Genomic DNA, 27,723 nt, shown 5'->3' on the forward strand with positions numbered 1-27,723 from the left:
GCAGGGTTTTTATCATAAATGGGTGTTGAATTTTGTCGAAAGCTTTCTCTGCATCTATTGAGATGATCATATGGTTTTTCTCCTTCAGTTTGTTAATATGGTGTATCACATTGATTGATTTGCGTATATTGAAGAATCCTTGCATTCCTGGAATAAACCCCACTTGATCATGGTGTATGATCCTTTTAATGCCACACATCAATTCTTATAAAGATATTTTTCCTGCCTCCTTTTCTCCCTGAATGCCTCACTCTGAGGGCTGCTAAATAAATAATGTATAGCCTACGAATACAGCCTAGATGTGTTCAATTGATCCACTATTTACTACTTAATCTCTTTAAGTCTCAATTAAGCCTATGTTTATAAAACTGGAAAAAAGAATTCCAACTCATGGAGTTGTTGTACAACATATACAACATATATCTTATGTGTTTGGCTAGAACCTGGTATGATTAGTGCCACAGACATCTTTTAATTTCCTTCATATATTAAGGTTCTTTTTTTTTTTTCTTTATTTTTGTGGTACGCGGGCCTCTCACTGTTGTGGCCTCTCCCGTTGTGGAGCACAGGCTCCGGACGCGCAGGCTCAGCGGCCATGGCTCACAGGCCCAGCCGCTCCGCGGTATGTGCGATCTTCCCGGACCGGGGCACGAACCCGTGTCCCCTGCATCAGCAGGTGGACTCTCAACCACTGTGCCACCAGGGAAGCCCTATTAAGGTTCTTAAGATCAGCATACTTCTTATAACCAATGTATACTTTCAATGAGGGAGCATTGTTTTTCTTTCACTTCCCAGAGCTATTATTAAATCACTGGTGTGCCTTACAGTGCTTAACTTTATTTCCCCTCAGAGAAGACTGTAAATCTAGGGGTCGTATTGTATTTGCTAACCACTGTCTTTTCAAACTATTAAAAAGTAAATGTTCAATAGAATTTTCAAACAATAAATGACAGAATAATCATCAATGAACTAAGATATTGCTGCAAAGAGGCACAAATTCTCAGTTATTTTATAAAATCTACCAAGAGAAGTAACTTGAGGACTCAGTATTCAAGTAACGATGCTTGACGTTCTGAGACATACCATAACTGATGTAAGAATTTTCGTTTATTTATAACCCACCTTGTTCAGAAAAGGATTTAAGATGGCTTACAAAGATAAAAATAAATGACAAGTATGTGAGAACTCTGAGGGAGAGGAAAAAAATAAAAATACACAAAGAGTATGGACTTAACATGAAGTCAAGAAAGAGCCACAAAAATAAAATTCTACAGGAATTAAAAAAGACAATTCTCGAGGTTTGGAAAATGTCAAGAAAACTTTCCTGGTGGAACTAGGGCTTGCTATAAAGTATTTAGTTCAAAAGAAACTGGAGATTTGGTGTCTCTGGAGCATGCTTGCCACAGCTGTCTCGGAGTCTCCCCAGGGGCAGGAGTGTGCTTTTTGATGGGCAGGTGTTTTGGTGAAGATGAGGCCTCCCTAGGGCCTGGCCTCCTGGGAAGCCTCCCACACTTCAGACTTCACCAATTATTTCATTTTCATAAGCTCAGCGCTTTCCCTAATTGCTTTACTTCCATCAACAGGTCTAGGGGAAAAATAAGGACATTTCATCTTTTAAGGGAGAGAATTTCAGGCACAGCCTGTAAAAAGATGTTAAGTAAAAAATAAGGAGCTGGCCCTTGAACTCACCAGCAGACAGGTGGATTTTATGGACACTTAGGTATTCCGGGGCGCACAAGGGTTTTTCTTTTTGGATTCCCGTATTTTCTTGCTGTCTTATTTTTACTTCCAAGGGCAGACTGTCAAGGTCCAAGTCCAAGGGGAAATGTCTTTCCCGGATCTAACAATCTCAGGTGCCAGAAGGACGAGGGCAGGGTTATCCCTTCCCTTGGAGGGGGCGGCGGGGCGGGGCGGCGGGGGAAGCGTGGAGACAAGAAAGGGGAATTTAAAAAATCAGTGAGGAGGCTGTGTTAGTTCAGATCTCAATGGAAAATCACCTCCACCCCTTAAAGCTCTGTCTGTTTGGGCAAGTTGTTCTGCCCCGCAGACTCCTCAACTAGAAAATGGGAATATTAATCCCCTCCTCACAGAGACAACGTGAAGGAGGATCCGATATAATGCATTCAGCCTAATCAGCACGGGCCTTGGTAAATAGATTCCCGGGCCCATCGAATGCAACTTTACGCAGAAGCAGCCTGGGAAAATTAGCGCCCTAGATGAGTCTTAAGTTTGGGAAACGCTGAGGCAACCTGGAAAGTACTTAGCAGAGTAATACGAATAACCAGTGGTGGTGAGTTCCGCCCATCTGACAACCCACCCATCAGTGCGTACTGACCAACCAACTGGCCGGCTGGCCGGAGCCAGGGTAGGGTCACGGGCATCTCCGTCCCAGGAGGGTCATGACCTCGCCGATTTGGGCTCCGGGACGCGTCCTCGCATCTTGTCCTACCCCGCCGGGAGCCTCGGGGCCGAGGTGCGCCAGGTGGCGAGGGTGCCAGGCGCGGCCAAGTCGCGGAGGACTGAGTCAGCCACCCAACTATGCTGTGGAACCCGGGAGGCCGGCTCGGCTGCCCGGATCGCTGAGCCCCGCTGCCCCCACGCCAGACGCCTCTCCCCGCCCCCGCTGGCCGGGAGGAAGCGGCCGAGGCGCGGCGCCGAAGCACCTGGGCAGGGCGCGGGCGGCGGGCGCGGCGCTTCCGGAGCTGCGCGCAGGTCCGTGTTCCCCGCCTCCAGGTGCGGTGGCCGCGGCGTGCCGGCCGGAGTGACAGCGCCGCCCGCGCGGCCGCCTACTGGAAGCTGACGCCGTGCGGGCAGCTGGCGGGGACCGGGAAGGAGGAGGCCCCGCGCCTGGGGCAGACGAGTGAGGACCGATCAAACCGGCCGGGAGAGACGCCGGCGCTTCGTCGCGCCTCCCAGGTCCGCTGCCCGCGCGCAGGGCGAGTCCCGAGGGCCGCGGTGGGCTGGTCGGCGGGGCCGCGACCGGGGCGGGAGGACCGTCTCGGGCTGAGCCGGGGCTTTCCGGCACCTTTCCGGGTAAATTTCCACAGCGCCAAGTGTTCGGCTCCGGTTTCTACCCCTTGGATTTTGCTCCCGCATGTGGGCGTCTAAAAGGAAACCAGAAGTGGGTAAGTGACACAAAAACTCCGCTTACTAATGGGAGTTGACCCGGGAGGGTGACAATCCGGTTAGACAACTAGACCCCTTCCTCGAAAAGGAGCTGCCCTTTCTTGAGTTTCAGGTACCAAGTTATTTTCTCGGTAGAGATAATGAGTTTGCTCGGATCTCCGTGCTCCCCCGCACCCTGCTTGTTCTACACTTTGAGACGGCAGGCCTGTTAATTAACTTTAATTACAATAATTGTCCTCCACTTGCCTGAACCCAACCTTATACTCGAGAGCTGTCGACAGTGAGTTTACCAGGTTGATCTCGTTTACTTTTGGAGACAGAGTCTCCTGGGAGAATGGGTGCCCATCTCATTAAGTAAAGTAAATTCATCCTCGCTTGTTTTCTTAAACGTTTCCCTCACCTCCTTGCGGCGATCTGGAGCAATTTTGATTTGGGGGAAGGCTTCGTGAAATTATATTGTGAACTATAACCTTTGATAATTACAGGCAAGTTAGAAGTTAGTTTGTGTGGGATAGTGACATTTTAGGCTGTCGCAAGTTTGTATGGTGACAAAAACTTTTTTTTTTTGCAATTTTGTCCTTGAAGTAGGCTGCTCAGTGGAATATACCCTTTTGGTTAAAAAAAAAAAAAAGCGTACTGAAGGGTAAGCTATTTTTAAAAGTACATTTAATCGGGTGTCACTGTGATTACCAATAACAATATTGTACTTACAAGCTCAGTATTGATTTCCCCCTGCACTTAAGCACTCTACACCCAGACGAGTTTATGGAACATTGCCCATAAATAATTGGAAGATGAAGTTATGGCTGTTTTAAAAAGGAAGCTAACTTTTTTAAGGGGGGGAAAAAAGAAAAATATTTTTGAACTCTTAGTTGTGACTTTTATGCCCTTACAAGAGAAATATTGAGGGGAAAATCCTCATGACTTTCCACTGTTCAACTATGTTTAAAAAAGAAAGAAAAAAGTAAAATGGGTCATGGAACTAGGCTAGAGCCTAAAGTGGAAATATCTCCCTGGCTCCCTTTCAAACAGATATTTAACACATACACACTTAAGGTGGGTCTTAACATCAAGAGTCTTTTATATAGACTTGATTTGTCAGTACTAGAAGATTTATTTAAATTAAAATGTACCTAGAGGGGAAGTCAAATGACTTGTTAAAACTTATTTATCTGGTCATGTGTGTGTTTGTATTTTTTCCTTCCTCTGTAAGCCTGTCAGATTTTATATGGATTGTCCCTGAAAGGAGAAACGGATGGTACATTTAAAACACACACACACACACACACACACACACACACACATACACATATATATTTTTTTCTATGTCTCTTGAATATTAAATTTTTTTTTGAATGAAAGATTCTTTGAATTCTATAGTGCTTCACAGTTTTCAGTAGATTCGCACACGTGATTTCATATAATCCCATAACAGCCCTTTTTTCCCCCCCACCTACTCGTACTCCTATTACCCCTTCCCCTGTTCCTCTCCCCACTAGTAACCACTAGTTTGTTCTCTATATTATCTGTGAATCTTCTTCTAAAAACAAATGCTTAATCATCTAGCGTCACTACAACTTTCTAGCAGTGTTTGGCTCATAGATATTCAGTGAGTACTTTTCAATTCAACTACTTACTGTGATAAAGTAGGATTAATAGGACTAAGATTATAATGAATTGCAGTTTTCTTGGAAACTCTTACATTAGCACCATAAGACTATGAAGTTTTAAAAACTCGCTTAGGACTCTGGGTTGTAAACATCATGATATTTGAGAAGTTATTTCTTTTTGCTTTGTTTCTTTCTATCCCACCTCCTTGCAACTTTGAGAAAGTTTGGTGAAAGATGCTATAAAAATGCTACTTATAAATGACAACCATTGCTTTTAACAAGTGGTTCTTTTAATGTTTTCTTTTAACAAGTGTTTTGGGTTTTTTTCCCCTTGTTTGTTGACTCATTCATTGAATCCAATTTTTGGACTTTCTAAACTGAGGGATTTTGGGAATTTTCTGTAAAATATTAGTTAGGTAAAGAATGTCTTATTAATGTTGGAAATATTTCTTATCTTTGACCAAATGTGATTGATGAGAGACTAGAGGCTATGAGATGTCTTCTCAATCTTTTCTGTGAAGTCCTGGACCACTGTAGTTTATCATTTTAAATTTTTTAAAGTATTAGCCAGATTAAATACATATTATAGCTAAACCTTTTGCTCACTATTTTCTTAATTGAAATAGTGGTCAGTGGTATTCTCTTTGCATGATCCTTTCTAATTAGAAATTTGACCTGTGAAATTTTTACAGTTTTGACTCAGAACAAACTTACTGCCTTACCCATGTTATAGAGGGAACAAAGGAGTTCGCACATGGATTGGAGTAATCATTTTGAGCAGCCTCAGGGGTAAAAACTACTAGTGAAGAGGTGGGGAGAATTATTTTTCTATGTTATACTATTTGTGTACCAGGTGGACGAGTAGGTGAGGGAATACTCAGGAAGGAACAAAGAAGGTAAAAGTAGGATGCAAAAAAAGTAGGATGCAAAAAAATTAGGATGCAAAAAAAAAGGACTTGTGGTTACATTACATAGCTTTAGGAAGAGGAGAGAATGGTTTAATCAGTTTGGAGTTGGAAAGATGATCAGGGAAAGGTAGAAGAGAAGTGTGGTCTCCATGCTGATGATCAGGTGATGGGCTCCTGGGGGTGGTCATGGTGAAAGTAGTTGCCAAGACACTTGCACAGTATCTTGATGAAGTTCACAATATTTAAGCCCATCCATGGCCATTTCCAGCTTCCTTTTCTGTCATCACTTTTCATTACCTGTTGAACCCTGGGTCCTTCCCAGCTATTCTCGTCTCCTTGATTGCCTGAAGACAGCCCCCTCACAGCCCCCTTTGTGTCATTCCTTCTACTTGAGATACTGCTGTCTTCACCTGCTACATTTCTTCCCATACATCTTGAGATTCCCCTCCATAGCTCCTTCACTGATCACTCCATCCTCAGAGTTCTGAATTGCTGCATATTTCACTTATATTCATGGAGTTGATTTGAGATTTTTGGAGTTCCTTGGCATTCTTGAAAGATGGTGGTGCTACTTCTGTATGTAATTAAACATAAAACAATACTTAAAATATAAACCATGTGTAAGTCAAGGTCACAAAACTTGAGTTTGCTCATCATTATTCTTTAAGTGCTTTTATTCAGTACATTTGAGTCTTTCAATTTTGGTGTTCCTCCTTTATGGCACTTACTGACTAGTAAATAACTGATCATATGCATGCCATTTTCCCTTGCTTACAGCCTTGTTTAATCTATCCCTTTAGATTTTAAACTCTTGGAGAGAATACATTGCATTTTCACTTTCTTTATAGGACTTAGCACTGTTCTCAAATGAGATAATAGGTGTTAACTTGAACTGCAAATATTTCCCCCTGTTATCTTGGAGAGAGTGGTTAGCATCCCTTAAATATTTATTGAATGAATAAATGTAAATAAATGAGTCAATAAGGCGAGAGACATTTGCTGAGATACCCTCTACCTAAGAAAAAGAGACTTTGATAATTACAGAACCAATAGGAATAAGCCCTCAAATTCAGTTGGAAAAGAGGTCAGGGTGCTATTTATAAATGCTAAGAGAGGAAACCATTCACAGTAGGCTATTTTGAAACATCTGGTTGTTAGTCAAAAAAATGTGACTCAAATTCAGAGAAATAGTGGAGTGTACATTTGTACTAAAATTATAAAATTGATATATATAAAAGTGCATATATCATAAGTATACATTTTATAATCTTTTTATTGAAGTATAAAATCCTGCTAGTTTTTATCTCAGCTGATTAAACGTTAAAGCTGTGTTCAGTGTAGCATGAAATAGAACAGAATCCTGAAGAATATGTATGTACCGTGCTCATATCAAGAATTCTAAAGGGTCCGATTTTCCTTTCAGCTATCAGGAAACAGATGTGGCTAAACTGTAGAGGGGGTAGGAGGGGGCTGGCACCAGGCAGAGGCAGCTGCCCAGGTTTTAGGGGCACTCAGGTAGGAGTCCTCTAGAGTGGTGCCAGTTTTGGCCTATTATGACTTTTCATTATTCCCACTCCTGCTCTTGTAGGAACTCAGGAAGATTCTTGACCAAGAATTAATGGACCCACATTAAAGGTCTCTGAATTAGAATTGAAAGTAAGTCTCAAGCATTGGGCAATTAACTTAAAATCTGGAAGGACAGTTTGAAAGAGAAAAGACTTACTGAAGCTGAGAAGATTTTCAAGCCACGTAACTAGTAGGATGTTACTGAAAGCACCTAAACCCAGGTATTACTTATGCTAGTAATAACTTCTCATAATAAGTAAAGGAATGATCACTACTGGCCTTCACTGGATGTGGAAATGGATATTAAGTTCTAGATTTTGAAAGAGTTGTCTTTCAGATTGCCCAGAAAAAGGTAATCCAAAAGTGACTTAAGTCTTTTCTCCCTGATCCAAACTGCAGAATGCTTCTGCCTGGAGCCTAGCTATTTTCAGCTCAAACCTCAGTTATTCTTCATCTAGCAGCCAATAATTACATGCTTATTGCTTGCCAGGCACTAAGACCTTTATGCATATTTATTCATTTCATCCTCAAAACAGTCCTGTGTGGTAGGCATTATTGCTTACAGATCACTGCTTCCAGATGACAACAGTGACAACAGTGTGACTCAGAAAAATAAGGAAACTTTCTGAAGTTCATGAAAGCGTCACATGGCAGAGCTGGGATCACTGGTCATCACTGTGCTTGTCCCAAGTCAAAAGTCTTCGGGTAAAATCATCATTCTCGCTACTATAACCACATCTACATTTTACTAAATTAATAAAACTATGTTCACTGCTGTGTGAAGTGCTTTGTAGGTTTATTAGAAGAATAATTTAGAGTGCTAATGGAAAGGAATGCAGTTTTATTAGGCCGGTAGAAGAATGCCAGTCACACCATGTATGACCAAGTGCAATATCATATACAGCGGATGAATTAATAATCAGCCAACATTTTTTGCACACTTATAATTCATGTCAGGTACTGTTCTATATATGTTATATATTTTACTTGTTTAATTCTAACAGAAATCCTATCAGACATGTCGTCTTCATTTTACAGACAAGGAAACTGAGCTTCAGGGAAGTTAAATAACTCCAGGGACACAGTAAACAACTGGGAAAGACAGGGTTGGAATTGCAGGCAGCCTGACCCTAGAGCACTGTGCTTTGTGTACTATGGCCTGAATATTGCAAAGAATTAACTGTAAGTGACTTGTAGGCTTCCATATTTACCCACTTACATGGACACATATACTCACAGCTGCAAAGGTATATACAACTTGAGTTTGCAAGGCATGATATATTTCAGCAGCATTTCCCTAGTGACTCTAAGTCCTTATGCATAACCAGACAGCCAAATGAGAGGGAAAATACGACCTCCTCGATACCCCTCTACTGTTAAATCAATTGCATAGCTTTTAGGAGACATCACAGTTAACAGCACAGATTGTGGAGTCCGACTCTTAGAATTCTGGAATCTATCCGCTTTTTATCTTCTGTGTGGCTTTGGGCATGGGTCTTTCAAGGCAGCTGTTAGGATTGAATGAGATCCTATACAGATGGTTTGTAAACACTCCACAGATATTGGCTATTACTATTAACAATGTAAGTCTGAGGGAGAATGAAAGCGATGGATGTGTTTTGATGAATGGGAAAGAGAATGCTTAAGGTAGAGAACATGGGGCAGTGAAGGTCAGAGCCTGTGGGTGACCACAGTTCAGAGAGATGGCCAGGTTGAGGGAACTGGGTTTCCTGTAAGGGGTTAAATGGGGGTAGTGTTGCCACAGGCTAAGGTAGGTGACCGATGGTAGGGGAGAGGCATACTAAATGACCAAGTTTACAGCTTCTGAGGTGAAAGTACTCAGACTAGAACAATAGGATTCTTGACCTCTGACCTTTTGTAATCTGCTCTGTACTGTAGGATGGAGTAATACAACAACAAGCATGCTTTCTCAAAACCACTTCCTCTTCTACATGGTTGTAGGGAACAAGGTGGAATGATTTGTCTTTATGAATATGTGGAGTTAACATCTTGGTGTTAAACAGTGAGTTTGCTTGATATGCACATACAGCGATACCTGTTTCTCGTGACTATATTCTGTACAGAAACAAAGGTGGAATTCTGTAAGACCTGTAGCCTGAACTAACTAGCTCAGTGTATTATTTATATGGAGCGCCCTAAGTTTTTAAGAGATTAGCTATTTCTCCACGTTAGTAACTTGAAGTCAGAGACACTTCTCTTAATCATCTATAGTGCCAGGTATCCTTTAGGGATAGCTGATTAGCTGTAAAGATTTGGACAAGTAAAAATTGTACCTGAGGTTTCTACCTTGGGTATCATTGTAGGATGTCCTAAGTCATCTTTCTTATCTACTGGTGCCACTCAGTCATTATGCCCAGCAAAAGAAATTTCTTACACATTTCTTGATTTCTCCCTAGGAGATAGTTCCACTCAATTGGGGACCACCGTTATGGAATACAATAAACTTCCCTTGTTTTTAGAATGTGTAAGACTTGTATTGATGACACTGAAAAGTTTTGCTACTCATGTGGCAGCCTAATTTCTTTTATTTGGTACACATCTTCTAAGGTTCCTTTCAGTCCTGGGATCCTATGATTGTTAAGCCATTATTTTGACATATTTGCAGGCTTCTAAATACTATAAGGTTATGTTTATGATTTCAAAATGGTGTGCCATTTTAAAAAAATGGATTAAACTTATGAGTGAATTCAGTTGTACTATGCTACTTTTTACCTCCCATAAAATATTAAAATCAGGCAAAGGTGATCCCAAAAGTTGTCAGCACTGAATACTTAATGACTTTATGGTTTACTGGAGTGACCCAAGGTTTTCAGTTATTTCCTTTCCTAGTTCAACTAGGGAATATGATGAAATTATACTGGTAATGGGTGGGGGGATGGGTGGTGGGGAGTGGTTTACTGTGGCGGTTTTTCATACTTGACGCATTTGGAGGGGGAGGGCTATCCCAACCCATAAATTTTTTTTTATTGAAATATAATGGATTTACAATATTAGTTTCAGTTGTACAACATAGTGATTCAATATTTTATAGATTATACTCCATTTAAAGTTATTACAATCTACTGGCTATGCTGTTCAATATATCCTTGTTGCTTATTTTATACATATATATTTGTTTGTATTTCTTAATCTCCAACCCCTATCTTGCCCCTCCTCGCTTCCCTCTCCTCACCACTAGTTTGTTCTCTATATCTGTGAATCTGTTTCTGTTTTGTTACATTCATTTTTTAGATTCCAAATATAAGTGATAACATAGAGTATTTGTCTTTCTCTGTCTTATTTCACTAAGCATAATATCTCTAGGTCCATCCACATTGTGGCAAATAACAGAATTTCATTCTTTTTTATGGCCGAACAACATTCCATTGTATTCTGTGTGTATATGTATCACATCTTCTTTGTTCATCATCTGTTAATGGACACTTAGGTTGCTTCCTTATCTTGGCTATTGTAAATAATGCTGCTGTGAACATTGGGGTGCATGTATCTTTTCAAATTAGTGTTTTAGTTTTTTTCTGATATATACCCAGGAGTGGAATTGCTGGATCATATGCTAGTTCTATTTTTAGTTTTTTGAGAAACCTCCATTCTATTTTCCACAGTGACTGCACCAATTACATTTCCACCAACAGTGTATGAGAGTTCCCTTTTCTCCACATCCTCGCCAACATTTGTTATTTGGGTTCTTTTTGATCATAGTCATTCTGATAGGTGTGAGGTGATATCTCATTGTGGTTTTGATTTGCATTTCTCTGATGATTAGCAATTTTGAGCATCTTTTCATGTTCCTGTTGGCCATCTGTATGTCTTCTTTGGTAAAATGTCTATTCAGGTCTTCTTCCCACTTTTTAACTGAGTTGTCTGTTTTTTTAATATTAAGTTTGATATTGAATATGTGAGCTGTGACCTTATTGGTCATGTCATTTGCAAATATTTTCTCCCATTCAGTAGGTTGTGTTTTTGTTTTGTGGATGGTTTCCTTTGCTGTGCAAAAGCTTAAGTTGGATCTAGTCCCATTTGTTTGTTTTTGCTTTTGTTTCATTTGCCTTGAAACAGGTCCAAAAAAAATATTGCTATGATTTATGTCAAAGAGTATTCTGCCTGTGTTCTTTTCAAGAGTTATACGGTTTCTGGTCTTACATTTAGGTCTTTAATCTATTTTGAGTTTATTTTTGTATATGGGGTGAAAAAATGTTGTAATTTCATTGATTTACATGAGACTGTCCAGTTTTCCCAGCACCACCTATTGAAGAAGAGACTGTCTTTCTTCTATTGTAAATGTTTGCCTCCTTTGTCATAGATTAATTGGCCATAAGTGTGTGGGTTTATTTCTGGGCTCTCTATTCTATTCCATTGGCCTGTATCCATTTTTCTGTCAGTCTCATGCTGTTTTGATTACTATAACTTTGTAGTATAGTCTGAAGTCAAAAAGTGTGATACCTCCAGCTTTGTTCATTTTTCTGAAGATTGCTTTGGGAATTTGAGTTTGCTTTTGTGGTTCCATGTGAACTTTAGGATTATTTGTTCTAGTTCTGAGAAAGATGACATGGGTATTTTGATAGGGGTTGCATTAAATCTGTATATTGTTTTGGGTAGTATGGCCATTTTCACAATATTCTTCCAATCCATGTGCACAGGATTTTTTTGTATCATCTTCATTTTCCTTCATCAGTGTTTTATAGTTCTCAGAGTATAGGTCTTTAGCCTTCTTGGTTAAGTTTATTCTTAGGTAATTTTTTCTTTTTGATGAATTTTTAAAAGTCCCAAAGGTGGTTTGGAATGCTTCCAGTTGTCCTACTGCCAACCTTCTCCTCTTCCCGATTTTTGATTTGAAGATCTCTTGTAGTGGTTAGATGGATTGGAGAAATCTGTATTTGAGTCCTGTTTCTGCTCCTTAGAAGCCTGGTGACCTAAATAGGCAAAACTTTAAAACTTTGTGTACTTTCCACTTGTTATCTTAAATCATCTCAAAGCTGGGAAGGGGTCATTCAGCAAACATTTATTGAGCACCTTTTATGTGCCTGACAGTGTTCAAAATTAAGGCCTAGAGCAGTGAACAATAGACAAGATCCCCACCCTCTTGTAAAAGTCCACAGATGTCAGGTAGTGGCAAATGCCATGAAGACAGAGAAAGCAAGGGTAAGGAATACTGAGGCACAAGGCATGCTTGTATGCATAGGGGCATTAGGGAGGGCCTCTCTGAAGAGGACACATTTCAGCAGAGACCTACTCAAGTGATGGAGTGAACCATGAACCATGGGTATATGTTGGAAAAATAGATTTGAAAGAGATGGAAGGGTGAAAGGTAGGGTCATGAGGTGGGAATAAGACTGAACCCAGCTTAGTGGTGATTGAGTGATGGGGGTCAGGGGGCAGTCAGGGGAAGCCAGGGAGATGAAGTTGGGAAGTTGCAGGGAGTGACTTTCGTTATAAAGTGAATCATTCTGGCTGCTGTACTGAGAACATGCTGCTTGTGGGGGCAGGGGGCCAGGACAGAATCTGGGATATCAGTCAGGAGGCTGTTGCAGTGGTCTAAGATAGAGAAGATAGTGGCTTGGGCTAGGATGTGAGTAGGAGAGGTGGTGAGAAGCAGTTGTACCTTTAAGGTAGAGCTCAAGAAAATAATGGTTATTAAGAGATACTGAAAGCCAGGCATATAGCAGGTGCTCCTAAATGTTACTTCCCTTTTACTTATACTTTCTCTTGGAAATGGGTCAGGATAGCACAGGCAAATGTACATTCACATCTGTAATGCTGTTTATACGTTCTCTAAACATGTACTGCATATACATTATATACTATGTATAAACAAATAATTTGACTGGCATTTATTGGGCAGCCTATATGGACTGGTCATCATCTTGGCAGATTTATTAGTTTATTATGGGATAAAAAAATAATTATAATGACAAATACTTGTTTAACATTTGTTGTGTGCCATGGGTGTTCTCGATGCTTTACAAAAGCTTTATGAAATAGGAACTATTATCACTCCTACTTTCCTGATGAGGAAACTGAGGCACAGAGAGGTTAAATACTGGGATTTGACCAAGATTGTCCAGCTCCAAAATCCTGGCTTTTGCACTGCACTACCCCACTTCTATAGGTTACTATGGAATGAATAGAATGTGATTAAATGCTGAGAAGTAAATGTGGTAGGAACACAGAGAAGAGAGTATTTCTTGTTCACTAGAGACCTTGTGAAGGAAATAGCATTTGAGTTAGACTTCAAAGAATGGGAAAGATTTCAACTGTGGGAAGATAATGGCTTAGTGAGGAAAATAATTATAATGAGGGAAGTGAATATGTACTAAACACTCACCGGGGACTAAGCACCATTTTAACACTTAAGGTGGATTATCTCATTTAATCTTCACCAGCACTCACGTACCTTTGAGCATTTCCATTTTATGGGTAAGGAAAAAGACACATACACAGGTGCCTATGAAAGTGGAGGAGGGTGGGACTTGAGTATGACTCCAGACTCCTGGGCTGTGTTTGGAAGGGCATCCATCCTAAGCGGGGGAGTGATGGGCTTAGGCTCAGGTATGAGGAATTGAAAACCGAACCAAATTTTGTTGTGCATCCCAGTCATCTTTGGAATGTGTTACAAATATAGATTCTTGGGCGTGTTATCATCAGTTGTTGCTGTACAGCAGATTCACTGACCGGTACCTGGAGAGCCACAAACTTAAGAGCATGGTATGTGTGCCCAGTGCCCAAGTGGAGGTCAAAACATGGAGGACTTTGATTTCATGTTAAGGAGTTTGCACCTGGTAGACTTTTATGGTTAGGCGTGCCCATCTATTTGCATCTGGTGACGTGCCTGGGAGCTTGAAGCCTCTGAAGTGGATCTGTGAACACCCTTGGGTGGTCAGACTGTTAAAAAGTCAGATGATTGGAGGATGCAGCCGACACAAAAGTGCAGAGAGGATTGTAAGGCCTGTGGCAGGGAGCTTCTCTGGGTCACGAAAAGGAATCCGGTTCATTAGCCCTATTCAGCATGTCCACTGATAACAGAGAGGTGGCTTTGCTTAGAACATTTGGTATATCCATCCCTGAGTCAGCCACTCAGGAAGTTTATGTGTAAGAGACAAAAAGGACTTGTGTATGAAAAGACAAAGGCTCCCACATGCACACACACCCAAAAAAAAATTCACAAAATGGGCTTCCAAACCACTGCTACCATCCTTCCCGGCCGGTCTCCCATCTCTTAAACATGTCCCAAGCACTTTGCAAATTTCTAGCAACCTAGTTAGAGATGTATATGGAGAAGGGAGTGATTCATTCTATTTCAAGGGGTTGATGGGAAGCCTTCAGAGAGGAAGTAATACCTGCCTACTCAGAATTTTAAATAGTGCCGAGGATTTTGCAAAATGTGTAGATTTGCAAGCAGTTGAAGCATATGCAAAAGGTATGGGACCATCTAACAGTTTGCTGCCTGGGGGAAATAATAATTAACAATCATGTGCTAAAGTCAGTGATGTGGCACAGGTTAAACCTGAGCCTGAAGTTAGTACATGGGAACACCCACCTTGCAGGAAATGTATATGAGGTACGGTATCTGGAGCATCATTACCGTTTACATCAATAGTAGCTGCTGCTGTTTTTATTGTTAGACTGAGACCAGACTGTCGTATGGCACCCCAAGGAGCTTAGACTGTCTTGTTCAGATGTGGAGTGACAGGCCAAATGTGGATTTTCAGTAGTTCAGTGGTACATGGAGACCGGGCTGAGGGGTTTGTTGGGATGGTTGCAGTGATTCAGGCAGGAGATGTAATGAGGGTCTGAACTGTGTTGAGGCGGGTGGGAGGAGTGTATCAGTTCACGGGTGTTTTTTCACAGTTCTGGAGGCTGGGGAGTCCGAGATCAAAGTTTCAGCCGATTTGGCTATAACTATTTCCATTTTGTTATGGGCAAACAAAATTAGCTAATACGTTTTTTTTAAACAAAATAATTTTGTGAACAAGAATAATATATCTGAGAATTAGGCTTGTACGTGGTGTTGAGGTTTAACTTTCTACTTTTTTTTCCATGACATTTTGTCATTTTGAGTGTGACAGAGGGATACCTGTTTGACAAAGGCATTTCCTGCCTTTCATCTCTTGTTTGTACTTTTATTTCTCTGTTTCTGCAGTGCTGCCTGAATACGATATGTGTTTTCCCTTTTTTCGTATACTCACTTGTCAATGTTGGCTGATGTTTTTGAATAGTTAAAGCAAGAAGGAAGAGATATGGGAACCTATGTATATATATAACTGATTCACTTTGTTATAAAGCAGAAACTAACACACCATTGTAAAGCAATTATACTCCAATAAAGATGTAAAAAAAAAAATACACCCGGGAATATTTAAAAAAAAAAGAGAGCTTATGAACATGTAACACATAGAGACTCTGAGTTATGTCTTTTGAAGAGCTACTTTGAGATGTGATTTCCAGAAATATTGCATCTGTGCTTGCTCAGATAAATATACCTTGTTTGGCTGTGTCTCATTTTATTACTTCAGTGTATGGTTGTTGTGCATATTCTGTATTTTTTTCTTTTTCCTGATGCATAATATACAGACATTTTTGCATACCATACATTTTTACAAACTGAATGGAGCCATGTAACCAGCACCTGATAAATCAACTTTTTAAAAAATTAATGCTGTTTATGAGAAAAATGAACCTATGTGTATATGCTGTGTATAAAGGAAAATGTGACCTTCAAACTTTTTCCTTTCATATTAACTTCCTGTTATCTACTGTACAGTTGCTCAGCTAGTCTTATCTTATATAACAATATTTACATACAATGCTGCTGCAATTTTGAAGTGAAAATTATTAACCTGAGAAGTATGTTCTAACTGTGCTTTTGGAGAGAGTCTTTGAAGAAGGTGTACTAAAGGGGGAGTTCTTCATATCTAGTTAGGTACTATTAAGAAAAATTATCTAAAATTTGGAAATCAAAAGAATGTACAGCATGTTCCCTCAATGCCTTGTTGGGGGGTATTGTTTAACAGGCTCACCTCAGGGATATTTAATTCTAATTCTTGTGCTTCACTTTCCATTTACTATTTGGTTAGAGCCCTGGACTGAGAAGTTACCTGTTAGCTTATAGATTTTTGTCTAGTAGAAAGATATCTCCAAAGGTTATGGTTTTATTGCCCTGTAGGGCACTAACCAGTTTTTTTATCTAACCTACCCATTTTATTCTAGCACTGAGAAAAAAAAAAAAAAAGCTTTTTCTGATGGACTGTGTAAATCAGTTCCACAAATGCTCTTGGAACTAGCCCTACTACCTTACTGGTTCCCTCATTAATTAGTGAATGAATTGTTTTGGATACATGTTCATTTTATATTTGAGAATCATTTTTTTTACCTTTTTGAAAATCATCATTTGATACTACCATAGCATTTCTGTCCTGTCCCTTCACACTCTACCTAGGAATTGACTTTCTAGGGCATACAAAGTAATGCACAAAGATTCCAAACTCTCAGCGAGCACAAGTAATGATCCTCATTTCTATTGTTTTTCTTCAGAGAACGTTTATAATGTGAAACTAGTTTTAATACCCAAAATGTCCTAATAAACTGATTTTCTTTTTTTCTAGGCTTAAGTACCTAAAGCATTCACTGTGCAGAAAATAACATTTTGAGATAAGTGATAGAGGAAAATTCAATACAGAAGTGCACCCTCTTGTGTGTGTATTGCATTGTACTGCTTCTATCGCATTGCCTAGTAATGAAGCCACCATTATGTCCTCAGTCAGTGAAGTGAATGTTGACATCAAAGATTTCCTAATGAGCATTAATTTGGAGCAGTACCTCTTACGCTTCCGCGAATTTGGTTTTAATAATGTAAGGGACTGTGCAGAAATAAATGACAGTGTGCTCCTCAAAGTTGGAATATCACCTACAGGACACCGGAGGAGGATACTTAAACAGTTACAGATAATCCTGTCAAAAATGCAAGATATCTCAATATATGCAAATGTTCATAAAACAAAGAAGAATCATGAGACTTCAGAGGATCACCATGCTCCATCTTCTGCTCAGAATACCTGCCTAGAACTTTCAGATTCACACAGTGTTCAGACACCCAGCCCAACGCAGTTGGAGACTGTTACAGAAAGTCTTGATCAAAATGAAGTTAGTGTGGAAAATAGCCAGTCTGTTAAATCAGATAATAAGCTGACTCTTCCTACATACAACTTTCCCATTCCGGAAGAAGAACCACACCTGAATTCAGATTCTTTTCAAGATTCTTTATTTGGTAGTGAAATTACTGATGTAGAATCTTTGACTGCACAAAAGACTATCGACTGTACAACCGAAGAAGAACAAACAAAAAAAGTTGATTTGATCTCAGAAAATGTGAGCAAGCTTCCTAGTGCAGACCCTGAATTCCTTTCTTCCCCTGACTGTTCAGTATCAGAAGCAAATTCTGGAAATGGAACTCATGGTTTATTAGAAAGCTCACCACCATCCCCATTCTTTCAATTTCAAGGAGAAATGGTTGTAAATGATTTGTATGTTCCGTCTTCGCCAGTCCTAACACCTATGAGAAGTCGTAGCAAGTTGGTTTCAAGACCATCTCGATCTTTTCTGCTAAGACATCGGCCTGTACCAGAGATTCCAGGGTCAGCAAAAGGAATTTCAGGGAGGTAAGAATTTTTATGATAAGTTGTGTGTATTCAATTTGGGGGAATTTAGTTATTTTTTATCAATTTTATTTTCAGTGTTCATTTCTAAATTTAACCCATTCAACCAACCTTTTCTTTCTTCTGAAATTTTTTGTCATGCCATCTCTCTTGTACACCACTGCCCAGAGTCTGTTTCCAACTTATAACTTCCTGGGACTCCTCAGCTTTCTCCTATTTAATTGGGGGACTTCATTTCCCCTAATTCTGCCTGGACATTCTTTCCTGTACCTTCCTCCATGCCTGGTATTATATTCTTCCATGAGTGCACTTTATATTTGAATTGCTGACTCTATCTCCCCACTAGGTTATGTGTTTTTTGGCAGGGGCCATGTTCCTAATGACTGTATCTCTACTACCTGACACAATTGGCACGAATTAATCATTCATCACGCATCTAGTGAGCACTTGCTTGGTACTGGTCACGGCACTAGATGAGGAGGAGGTAGAGAGAAAAAGAGGGGCTTGAGTGTAGTGTAGAAAACATGTAAAAAGTAGTAGCAGTACAATATGAGACCACTTCAGCTGAAGACCAGAACTCTAAAGAGGAGGCCTACTGGCCTGTTGGGTCATTGGTACCCTGAGGTAACTGTGGAGTCTAAGAGGAGCTGACTTATAGCAAGGAGAGCTTTCAACCATTTCTCAAAGTTACACCTAAGATGTGGTTTCTTCAGGGTTGTGGTGGGATTTTTTTTTTTTTTTTAATTCACTAAAAGCTAACACTTGTCTCTTGGGAGTCATGAGGTTGTTTAAGTTCAACTCTTACTGCTATGGCACTAAATGCAATTACAGATTCCTGTAAACAGGCTCTAGGCTGGCATTTCTTCAAGGTTCTCATTCCCCCTTTGTCTCCCTGTGTATCCACTCTGTCCCTGGTGCTGGGTCTTGGTTGTATTTACAAGAGAAAAATATGGAAATTTAGTATATGCAAGAGAAAACATGGTAATTTACAAGACCATGTTAAATACCTCCCATTAGAGTGTAAACTCTTTGAGGGCAGAGGCCCTAATTAATTTGTCTTTATCGTGGCACCCCTGGTGCCAATGACAATATTGAGTATTTACTGGGAAATCAATTGGCAGTATCATTTATTAAACACCTAGAAGCTGGTTTGGTTTATAATTTTCTATGGGTTATCTAATTCTCACATTGGCCCTCTGAAATAGGTATTACTCCTCCATTTTCTTATGAGGTAACTGAGCCTTTGGTTAATTTTTCTAGGATCACATGGGTAGTGAACTGGGATTTCATTCCAGTGCATCTGACTCTATAACACACTTTCTTAACCACTCATTTAGTAAATATTCTTAAAAGTGTTGATTGCATATATAAGAAATGGAGTATTTCTTAGGAAAGTAGAAGATCACCAATTTTTGTATGACACCATAGCTTTAGCATATTTTGCTAATTTTAAACAATTAAAAGAAAGTAAATGAGAAGGGTCTGCTATGTCTTTGCGGGAACAGAATCCTTTTGTGAGCCATAAGGATAACTTCAGATAAGAAACATTTGGTTCAAGTTTTAAATAAGTTGTGCTACTTTTCATAAAATTTTGAGAATCTTTTGATGTTCATTTACTTCTAAGTGTAAGCTTTGCACCATGTGAAAGACTTGTTATTCACATTGTGACTGAGTCTTTGAAAATGAGAATTAAAATAATGTTGAAATTAGCAGTAAAGAGCTTAGCAGGAGCCTCATCATAGCACTGCCAGAGAACCCATTGTCACCTCTCTTTTCTTCTTTGATTATGGCAGTAAATGGTAACTAGGCATTTCTGGTGATCAAATTATAAAATGAGAAAGTAAATTAAATTATTTTCAGACTTCACTGTCTGCTTTTCTTTGTGGTCCTTGCCTGAACTGCAAACAGTAATTGCAAACTAATTACAGTGTTATGACTTTTATAAAATGAAACCACGGCTTATATAATCTGAGATCCTCTCTAATCAAATAACATCTAAATGATATTTAGTACATTTCTTGCTGTACCATATAAATATATTTCTTTGTGGTCAGTGATTTGGAACATAATTTCTTTACTCCTTAAAGATTTCATATAAGTGTTGACAGGAACATGATGCTGGATGTGTATTCCTGATGTGTGAGGTGCTTTGTTTCTATCTCCCGGACATGTACCCTCACACCACCACCCCCACCCCACCCCACGCCCCCCCGCCAATTTATCTGATGCAATTAACTTGCCAGTCAAATGGGTTATCTTTGTCCTTGCCTTGAGCTTCTTCCCTGAATTCCTGTCTGCTCCTTTTGGGAAGGCTGGGCTGGGTGGGGCTATGCTGGACACTGGACCTCAGGATCTCTTTTTTTAAGTCCTGTCTTTGGAGGGCCAGGTCAGATCTAGGCTTGAAGAGCCAGCTTCTTCCTTCTCAGCTCATCTGGAGGTCTCCCACAGAGGTCTCCCACGGAGGTCTCCCACAGAGGTCTCCAAGCAGAAAGCAAGTCTCACCAGCTGCCCTTCCCTGGGAGTCATAGGTGTGTCTTGTGATCCTTCCAGCAGGATCCTCCTTAGTGCTCAAAGCAGGAAGGAACAGGTATCTTTAGCTACTGAAGAGGTACCTGTCTTATCTTCCTCCCCAGTTTAATGATTTTCATCCATCTTTCATGTAACTGTTTTATCCTTGGCACAGTCAAAGCCCTGTCTTTTAGGTGTCATGCCTTTGAATGCTTGGGGGGAAGGAAAAATAAGGAAACAGCAGTAAAGGGGAGGAGGGTGGTATGCAAGGCTGCACTGTGACTGGAGTATCTGTTATAACTTGTTATAAGACTAAGGTACTATAGTGACTGTTTGAATTCTAAACCTGAAGTCTCCAGCCTCCTGTGAACTTTTTATTAAAAGTAAAAATCTTAGATATTTTTCTCTAGATGTATTAATACATAGATATTAAAAATGGATGCAACTATTTTAAACTTTAATGGTGAAATACATGTGAACCAAAAACGTACAGAAAAATGGTAATTGTTTGCTACATTGAATTAGAAAAATACAGAAACTCATCCTATCCTTTCCATGTTCAAAGAAAACTTTACATTTCATGTTATAGCAGAACAATGCTTAGCATTCTAAAATTCAGACTTTTTCCTTTAAAATGACTTTTTATAAAATGGGTTGATTATTTCAATATTTGCAAATTTTGACTTGAATATCTAAATAATGAATCAAAATTAATAGTTAACCGTTTGATTTATTGTTAGAGGTTAAAGGTATCTGTGTGATCCTTTTTACAAGTGAAAAGACATTAACGTATGTACCCTTTATTCATAATTTGAAAAGCCCTTCTTTGAAAAAATATATTTTGAACTGAAGCTTCTGCTTGTTGATGAAAAAAGTTTCACAATAATGATGTAGACTTTTGTGCTGTAATCCTTCTGTAATTATTTATTCTTATCCTAAGGACATTTTTTTGTAACTTTGTAGATTGAGACTTAATTATCTGTGCATTATATATACATTTCATATTCGTAGTCTGTGCTGTAATTAATGCACTCTTGTGTTTTCCGAATTCAGATTTGTGTGGGGTTTTTTTGTTTGTTTGTTTTGTTTTGTTTTTGTTTTGTTTTGTTTTGAGGTATGCGAGCCTCTCACTGCTGTGGCCTCTCCCGCTGCGGAGCACAGGCTCCGGACCCGCAGGCTCAGCAGTCATGGCCCATGGGCCCAGTCGCCCTGCGGCACGCGGGATCCTCCCGGACCGGGGCACAAACCCGCATCCCCCGCATCGGCAGGCGGACTCCCATCCACTGTGCCACCAGGGAAGCCCCAGATTTGTGTGTTTTAGTTAGACATTATGTAACCTCAAGGCAGTTTCAACTGCCGCCTAATGATTGTGGTGTTTTTCTTTTGAATTCAATACTATAATGACCCGTAGTTCGTCTGTTATGAATTGTAAGAATTGCATTTTTTTAAAACAAATATTCTGTGTAATGATAAGCACGGCTGCCTTGCTTAAGTAATAGGTAAGTGTAGATCATAAAGAGAGATCTTTAATGTTAATTAACATTTATGCCTCTGCTTTTCTTGGCAATTTTAGTGATTACAAAATATGTGAACACATAACATATGTAGGCATGTTGAAGATTCACTTTGATAATCAGAGTTATTTTTTTGCAACTTGGTGTTGCCTTTAATATTATTTTTGAGATTTGTTCACATCCATGCACGTATTTTAGCAATAATTGCTGTATAGTATTTTATTAAATGATGGAAAACACAGTTTATTCCCCTACTAGGTCACTGACTATTTTTTTTCACTATTACAAATGAAGAGTTCTCATACTTTTAAGGACTTTAAGAAACAATTGTGCATATTCAGTGTACCAGAAAGACCAACCATTCTTTTCACTAATAAAAAAAAATAACAGTTGGCTCATTCTACCTGAGTGTTTACATTGTGTAGGGCACACACCTTATGCTCTTTAAAAACATCATCTCATTAATCCTCATAATATTCATAGGCAGCAGACCCTTTTTTTATTCCCCTTCAATAAATGAGGAAAAATAGGCTCAGGGCTGTTGGGTAACTTGACCAAGATCACCAAAGCATAATAACAAAAAATGATAATAGCTACTGCTTTTCTTAATGGGTTTTAAATTTTTGCTAATCAACCATGCTTTATATTTCAAATTTAAAAGCAATCGCAGTTTTTAGGATAACTGATGGAGAAATAATAGGACAGAAAGAGGGAGAAAGGAACGAACGTGGGCTTTGCACTCAAGACGGAATTGACCTTGAATGTTGGTTTTGTCTCCTATTAGCTGTGTGCCTTGGGCTGGGAGAACCTCCTTTCCTTATTGGTAGGATTAGGACACTAAGTCCTACCTCAGTGGGCTATTAGGAGGATGAAATATGAGATGTAGATATATAAACCCCTAACAAAATGTTTTGGGCATAATAGATATTAGAATATAAAATAGCTTGTGGGGCTTCCCTGGTGGCGCAGTGGTTGGGAGTCTGCCTGCCGATGCAGGGTACGTGGGTTCGTGCCCCTGTCCAGGAAGATCCCACGTGCCGCGGAGCGGCTGGGCCCGTGAGCCATGGCCGCTGAGCCTGTGCATCTGGAGCATGTGCTCCACAACAGGAGAGGCCACAACAGTGAGAGGCCCGCATACTGCAAAAAAAAAAAAAAAAAATTAAAAAAAAAAATTAAAAAAATAAAATAGCTTGTGATAATTTATTCATAGATAAATGAGAATATAAATTGCTAATCACCAGTTTTCAAAACAGCTTGTTTCCTGTATTGACCTAATTTTCATCTACAGTAGATCAAATGAACTTGGTTGATAGATTTGGTAATTGCTTGCAGGTGGATATTGAATAGAGCTATCAATAAAAATAATTGCAAACTTTTTTCTTTACATTTATCAGACTAAAATTAAAACCAACAAAATATGCTTTAAAAATACCACTAATGGATGTACTTAAAATAATTCAAAAATCTTTTTTTTGTTAATTTACTTTTTTTTTTTTTTTTTGCGGTATGTGGGCCTCTCACTGTTGTGGCCTCTCCCGTTGCGGAGCACAGGCTCCGGACGTGCAGGCTCAGCGGCCATGGCTGACGGGCCCAGCCGCTCCACGGCATGTGGGATCCTCCCGGACTGGGGCATGAACCCGTGTCCCCTGCATCGGCAGGTGGACTGTCAACCACTGCACCACCAGGGAGGCCCTACATTTTTTTTTTTTTTAGTAAGTTAATGTTGAGTTTTTTATTAAGCATGGTGGCTTAGAAAAGGACTTATGGAGCTAGACTGCCTGAGTTTGAATCCCAGGTAGTTACTTATGAGCTGTGTGACTGTGGAAAAGTAAGTTAACTGCTTTGTGTGCAATTTTCTTCTTAAAAAATGCAGATAATGATAGTTCTTACTTCTTTGTGTGTTTGTGACTACACACGCACACACACACACATATGACTGTGTGTGTATTTATAAAATTTTGAGACCTGTGTCTGACATATAGTAAATGCTTAATAAGAATTAGCTCTATATATTATTAGCACGTTACCAAAGTTGTAGAAAATTTGAATGCTGCTCTACTCAGGGGTTCAGATTATTAATATGTATTTGTGTCAGTTACATACAAATTTGAGGAAATGATTATAGCCATATAACAGTGTTAAGAATCTGGAGATAATGCACAAATAAAGGGTGAATTATTTTGCAACCCTTTGGTAAACTTGTGTGCCCTCCCCAGCCAAAGACAACTTCTATCCTGACTTTAAATAATGATGATTACTCTAATGATTTTAAAAATGTTTTACATCTTAAGTATGTCCTAAACAATATACTGTCGTTATTTTAACATCTTTATTTGCGTATAATTGCTTTACAATGGTGTGTTAGTTTCTGCTTTATAACAAAGTGAATCAGCTATACATATACATATATCCCCATATCTCTTCCCTCTTGCATCTCCCTCCCTCCCATCCTCCCTATCACACCACTCTAGGTGGTCGCAAAGCACTGAGCTGATCTCGGTATTTGTTTTTCCCTTTCTGACTTACCTCACTCTGTATGACAGACTCTAGGTCCATCCACCTCACTACAGATAACTCAATTTCATTTCTTTTTATGGCTGAGTAATATTCCATTGTATATATGTGCCACATCTTCTTTATCCATTCATCTGTCAATGGACGCTTAGGTTGCTTCCATGTCCTGGCTATTGTAAATAGAGCTGCAATGAATATTGTGCTACATGACTCTTTTAAATTATGGTTTTCTCAGGGTATATGCCCAGTAGTGGGATTGCTAGGTCATATGGCAGTTCTGTTTTTAGTATTTTAAGGAACCTCCATACTGTTCTCCATATTGGCTGTATCAATTTACATTCCCACCAACAGTGCAAGAGGTTTCCCTTTTCTCCACACCCTGTCCAGAATTTATTGTTTCTAGATTTTTTGATGATGGCCATTCTGACTGATGTGAGATGATATCTCATTGTAGTTTTGATTTGCATTTCTCTAATGATTAATGAAGTTGAGCATGCTTTCATGTGTTTCTTGGCAATCTGTATATCTTCTTTGGAGAAATGTCTATTTAGGTCTTCTGCCCATTTTCGGATTGGGTTGTTTGTTGTTTTGAAATTGAGCTGCATGAGCTGCTTATAAATTTTGGAGATTAATCCCTTGTGAGTTGCTTCATTTGCAAATATTTTCTCCCATTCTGAAGGCTGTCTTTTCATCTTCTTTATGGCTTCCCTTGCTGTGCAAAAGCTTTTAAGTTTCATTAGGTCCCATTTGTTTATTTTTATTTTTATTTCCATTTCTCTAGGAGGTGGGTCACAAAGAATCTTGCTGTGATTTATGTCATAGAGTGTTCAGCCTATGTTTTCCTCTAAGAGTTTGATAGTGTCTGGCCTTACATTTAGGTCTTTAATCCATTTTGAGTTTATTTTTGTGTATGGTGTTAGGAAGTGTTCTAATTTCATTCTTTTACATGTAACTGTCCAGTTTTCCCAGCACCACTTATTGAAGAGGCTGTCTTTTCTCCATCGTGTATTCTTGCCTCCTTTATCAAAGATAAGGTGACCATATTTGCTTGGGTTTATTTCTGGGCTTTCTATGCTGTTCCATTGATCTATATTTCTGTTTTTGTGCCAGTACCATACTGTCTTGATTACTATAGTTTTGTAGTATAGTCTGAGGTCAGGTAGCTTGATTCCCCAGCTCCATTTCTCTTTTTCAAGACTGCTTTGACTATTCGGGGTCTTTTGGGTTTCCATACAAATTGTGACATTTTTTGTTCTAGTTCTGTGAAAAATGCCAGTGGTAGTTTGATAGGGATTGCATTGAATCTGTAGATTGCTTTGGGTAGTAGAGTCATTTTCAAAATGTTGATTCTTCCAATCCAAGAACATGGTATATCTCTCCATCTATTTGTATCATTTTTAATTACTTTCATCAGTGTCTTATAATTTTCTGCATACAGGTCTTTTGTCTCCTTAGGTAGGTTCATTCGTAGATATTTTATTCTTTTCGTTGCAATGGTAAATGGGAGTGTTTTCTTAATTTCACTTTCAGATTTTTCATCATTAGTATATAGGAATGCAAGAGATTTCTGTGCATTAAATTTGTATGCTGCTACTTTACCAAATTCATTGATTAGCTCTAGTAGTTTTTTGTAGCATCTTTAGAATTCCCTGTGTATAGTATCATGTCATCTGCAAACAGTGACAACTTTACTTCTTCGTTTCCGATTTGGATTCCTTTTATTTCTTTTTCTTCTCTGATTGCTGCAGCTAAAACTTCCAAAACTGTGTTGAATAATAGTGGTACAAGTGGGCAATCTTGTTTTTTCCTGATCTTAGTGGAAATGATTTCAGTGTTTCACCATTGAGGAGGATGTTGGCTGTGGGTTTGTCATATGTGGCCTTTATTATTATGTTGAGGTAAGTTCCCTCTATGCCTACTTTCTGCAGGGTTTTTATCATAAATGGGTGTTGAATTTGTCGAAAGCTTTCTCTGCTGCGATTGAAATGATCATGTGAGTTTTCTCCTTCAGTTTGTTAATATGGTGTATCACATTGATTGATTTGAGTATATTGAAGAATCCTTGCATTCCTGGGATAAACACCAGTTGATCATGGTGTTTGATCCTTTTAATGTGCTCTTGGATTCTGTTTGTTAATATTTTGTTTAGGATTTTTGCATCTATGTTCATGAGTGATATTGGCCTTTAGTTTTCTTTCTTTGTGACATCTTTGTTTGGTTTTGGTATCAGGGTGATGGTGGCCTCGTAGAATGAGTTTGGGAGTGTTCCTCCCTCTGCTATATTTTGGAAGAATTTGAGGAGGATAGGTGTTAACTCTTCTCTAAATGTTTGATAGAATTCACCTCTGAAGCTATCTGATCTTGGGCTTTTGTTTATTGGAAGATTTTTAATCACAGTTTCAATTTCAGTGCTTGTGATTGGTCTGTTCATATTTTCTATTTCTTCCTGGTTCAGTCTCGGATGGTTGCATGCAAGAATTTGTCCACTTCTTCAAGTTTGTCCATTTTATTGGCATATAGTTACCTGTAGCCATCTCTCATGATCCTTTGTATTTCCACAGTGTCAGTTGTTACTTCTCCTTTTTCATTTCTAATTCTATTGATTTGAGTCTTCTTCCTTTTTTTCTTGATAAGACTGGCTAATGGTTTATCAGTTTTGTTTACCTTCTCAAAGAACCATCTTTTAGTTTTATTGATCTTTGCTATTCTTTTCTTTATTTCTTTTCCTTTTACTTCTGATCTGATCTTTATGATTACTTTCCTTCTGCTAACTTTGGGGTTTTCTTGTACTTCTTTCTCTAATTGTGTTAGGTGTAAGTTTGGGCTGTTTATTTGAGATGTTTCTTGTTTCTTAAGGTAGGATTGTATTGCTCTAAACTTCCCTCTTAGAACTGCTTTTGCTGTATCCCTTATGTTTTGGGTCGTCGTGTTTTCATTGTCATTTGTTTGTATGTGTTTTTTGATATTCTCTTTGATTTCTTCAGTGATCTCTTGGTTATTAAGTAATGTATTGTTTAGCCTCCATGTGTTTGTATTTTTTACAGATTTTTTCCTGCAATTTATATCTAGTCTCATAGTGTTGTGGTCAGAACAGATACTTGATATGATTTCAATTTTCTTAAATTTACCAAGGCTTGATTTGTGACCCAAGATATGATCTATCCTGGAGAATGTTCCATGAGCATTTGAGAAGAATGTGTATTCTGTTGTTTTTTGATGGAATGTCCTATAAATATCAATTAAGTCCATCTTGTTTAATATGTCATTTAGAGCTTGTGTTTCCTTATTTATTTTTATTTTGGATGAT

At 39.0% G+C, this 27,723-nt stretch overlaps 1 protein-coding gene across 1 annotated transcript in view; it reads left to right on the plus strand.

Annotated features, from left to right (window-relative positions):
- Positions 1-3,053: 3,053 nt before the first annotated feature.
- The window catches only part of ARAP2 (ArfGAP with RhoGAP domain, ankyrin repeat and PH domain 2), a gene marked incomplete at its 3' end in the record, with an annotated part of 205,821 nt that continues 181,151 nt past the window's right edge, over positions 3,054-27,723 (plus strand). The window contains exons 1-2 of the mRNA XM_081237829.1: positions 3,054-3,125; positions 16,831-17,883. Of these exons, the coding sequence (XP_081093955.1) occupies positions 16,976-17,883 (908 nt within the window). The 5' untranslated portion in view covers positions 3,054-3,125; positions 16,831-16,975. The remainder of the gene's footprint in view (positions 3,126-16,830; positions 17,884-27,723) is intronic.

The sequence above is a fragment of the Mesoplodon bidens genome (genome assembly GCF_964165515.1).
Source record: "Mesoplodon bidens genome assembly, chromosome: 1".
Classification (NCBI taxonomy): Eukaryota; Metazoa; Chordata; class Mammalia; order Artiodactyla; family Ziphiidae; genus Mesoplodon; species Mesoplodon bidens.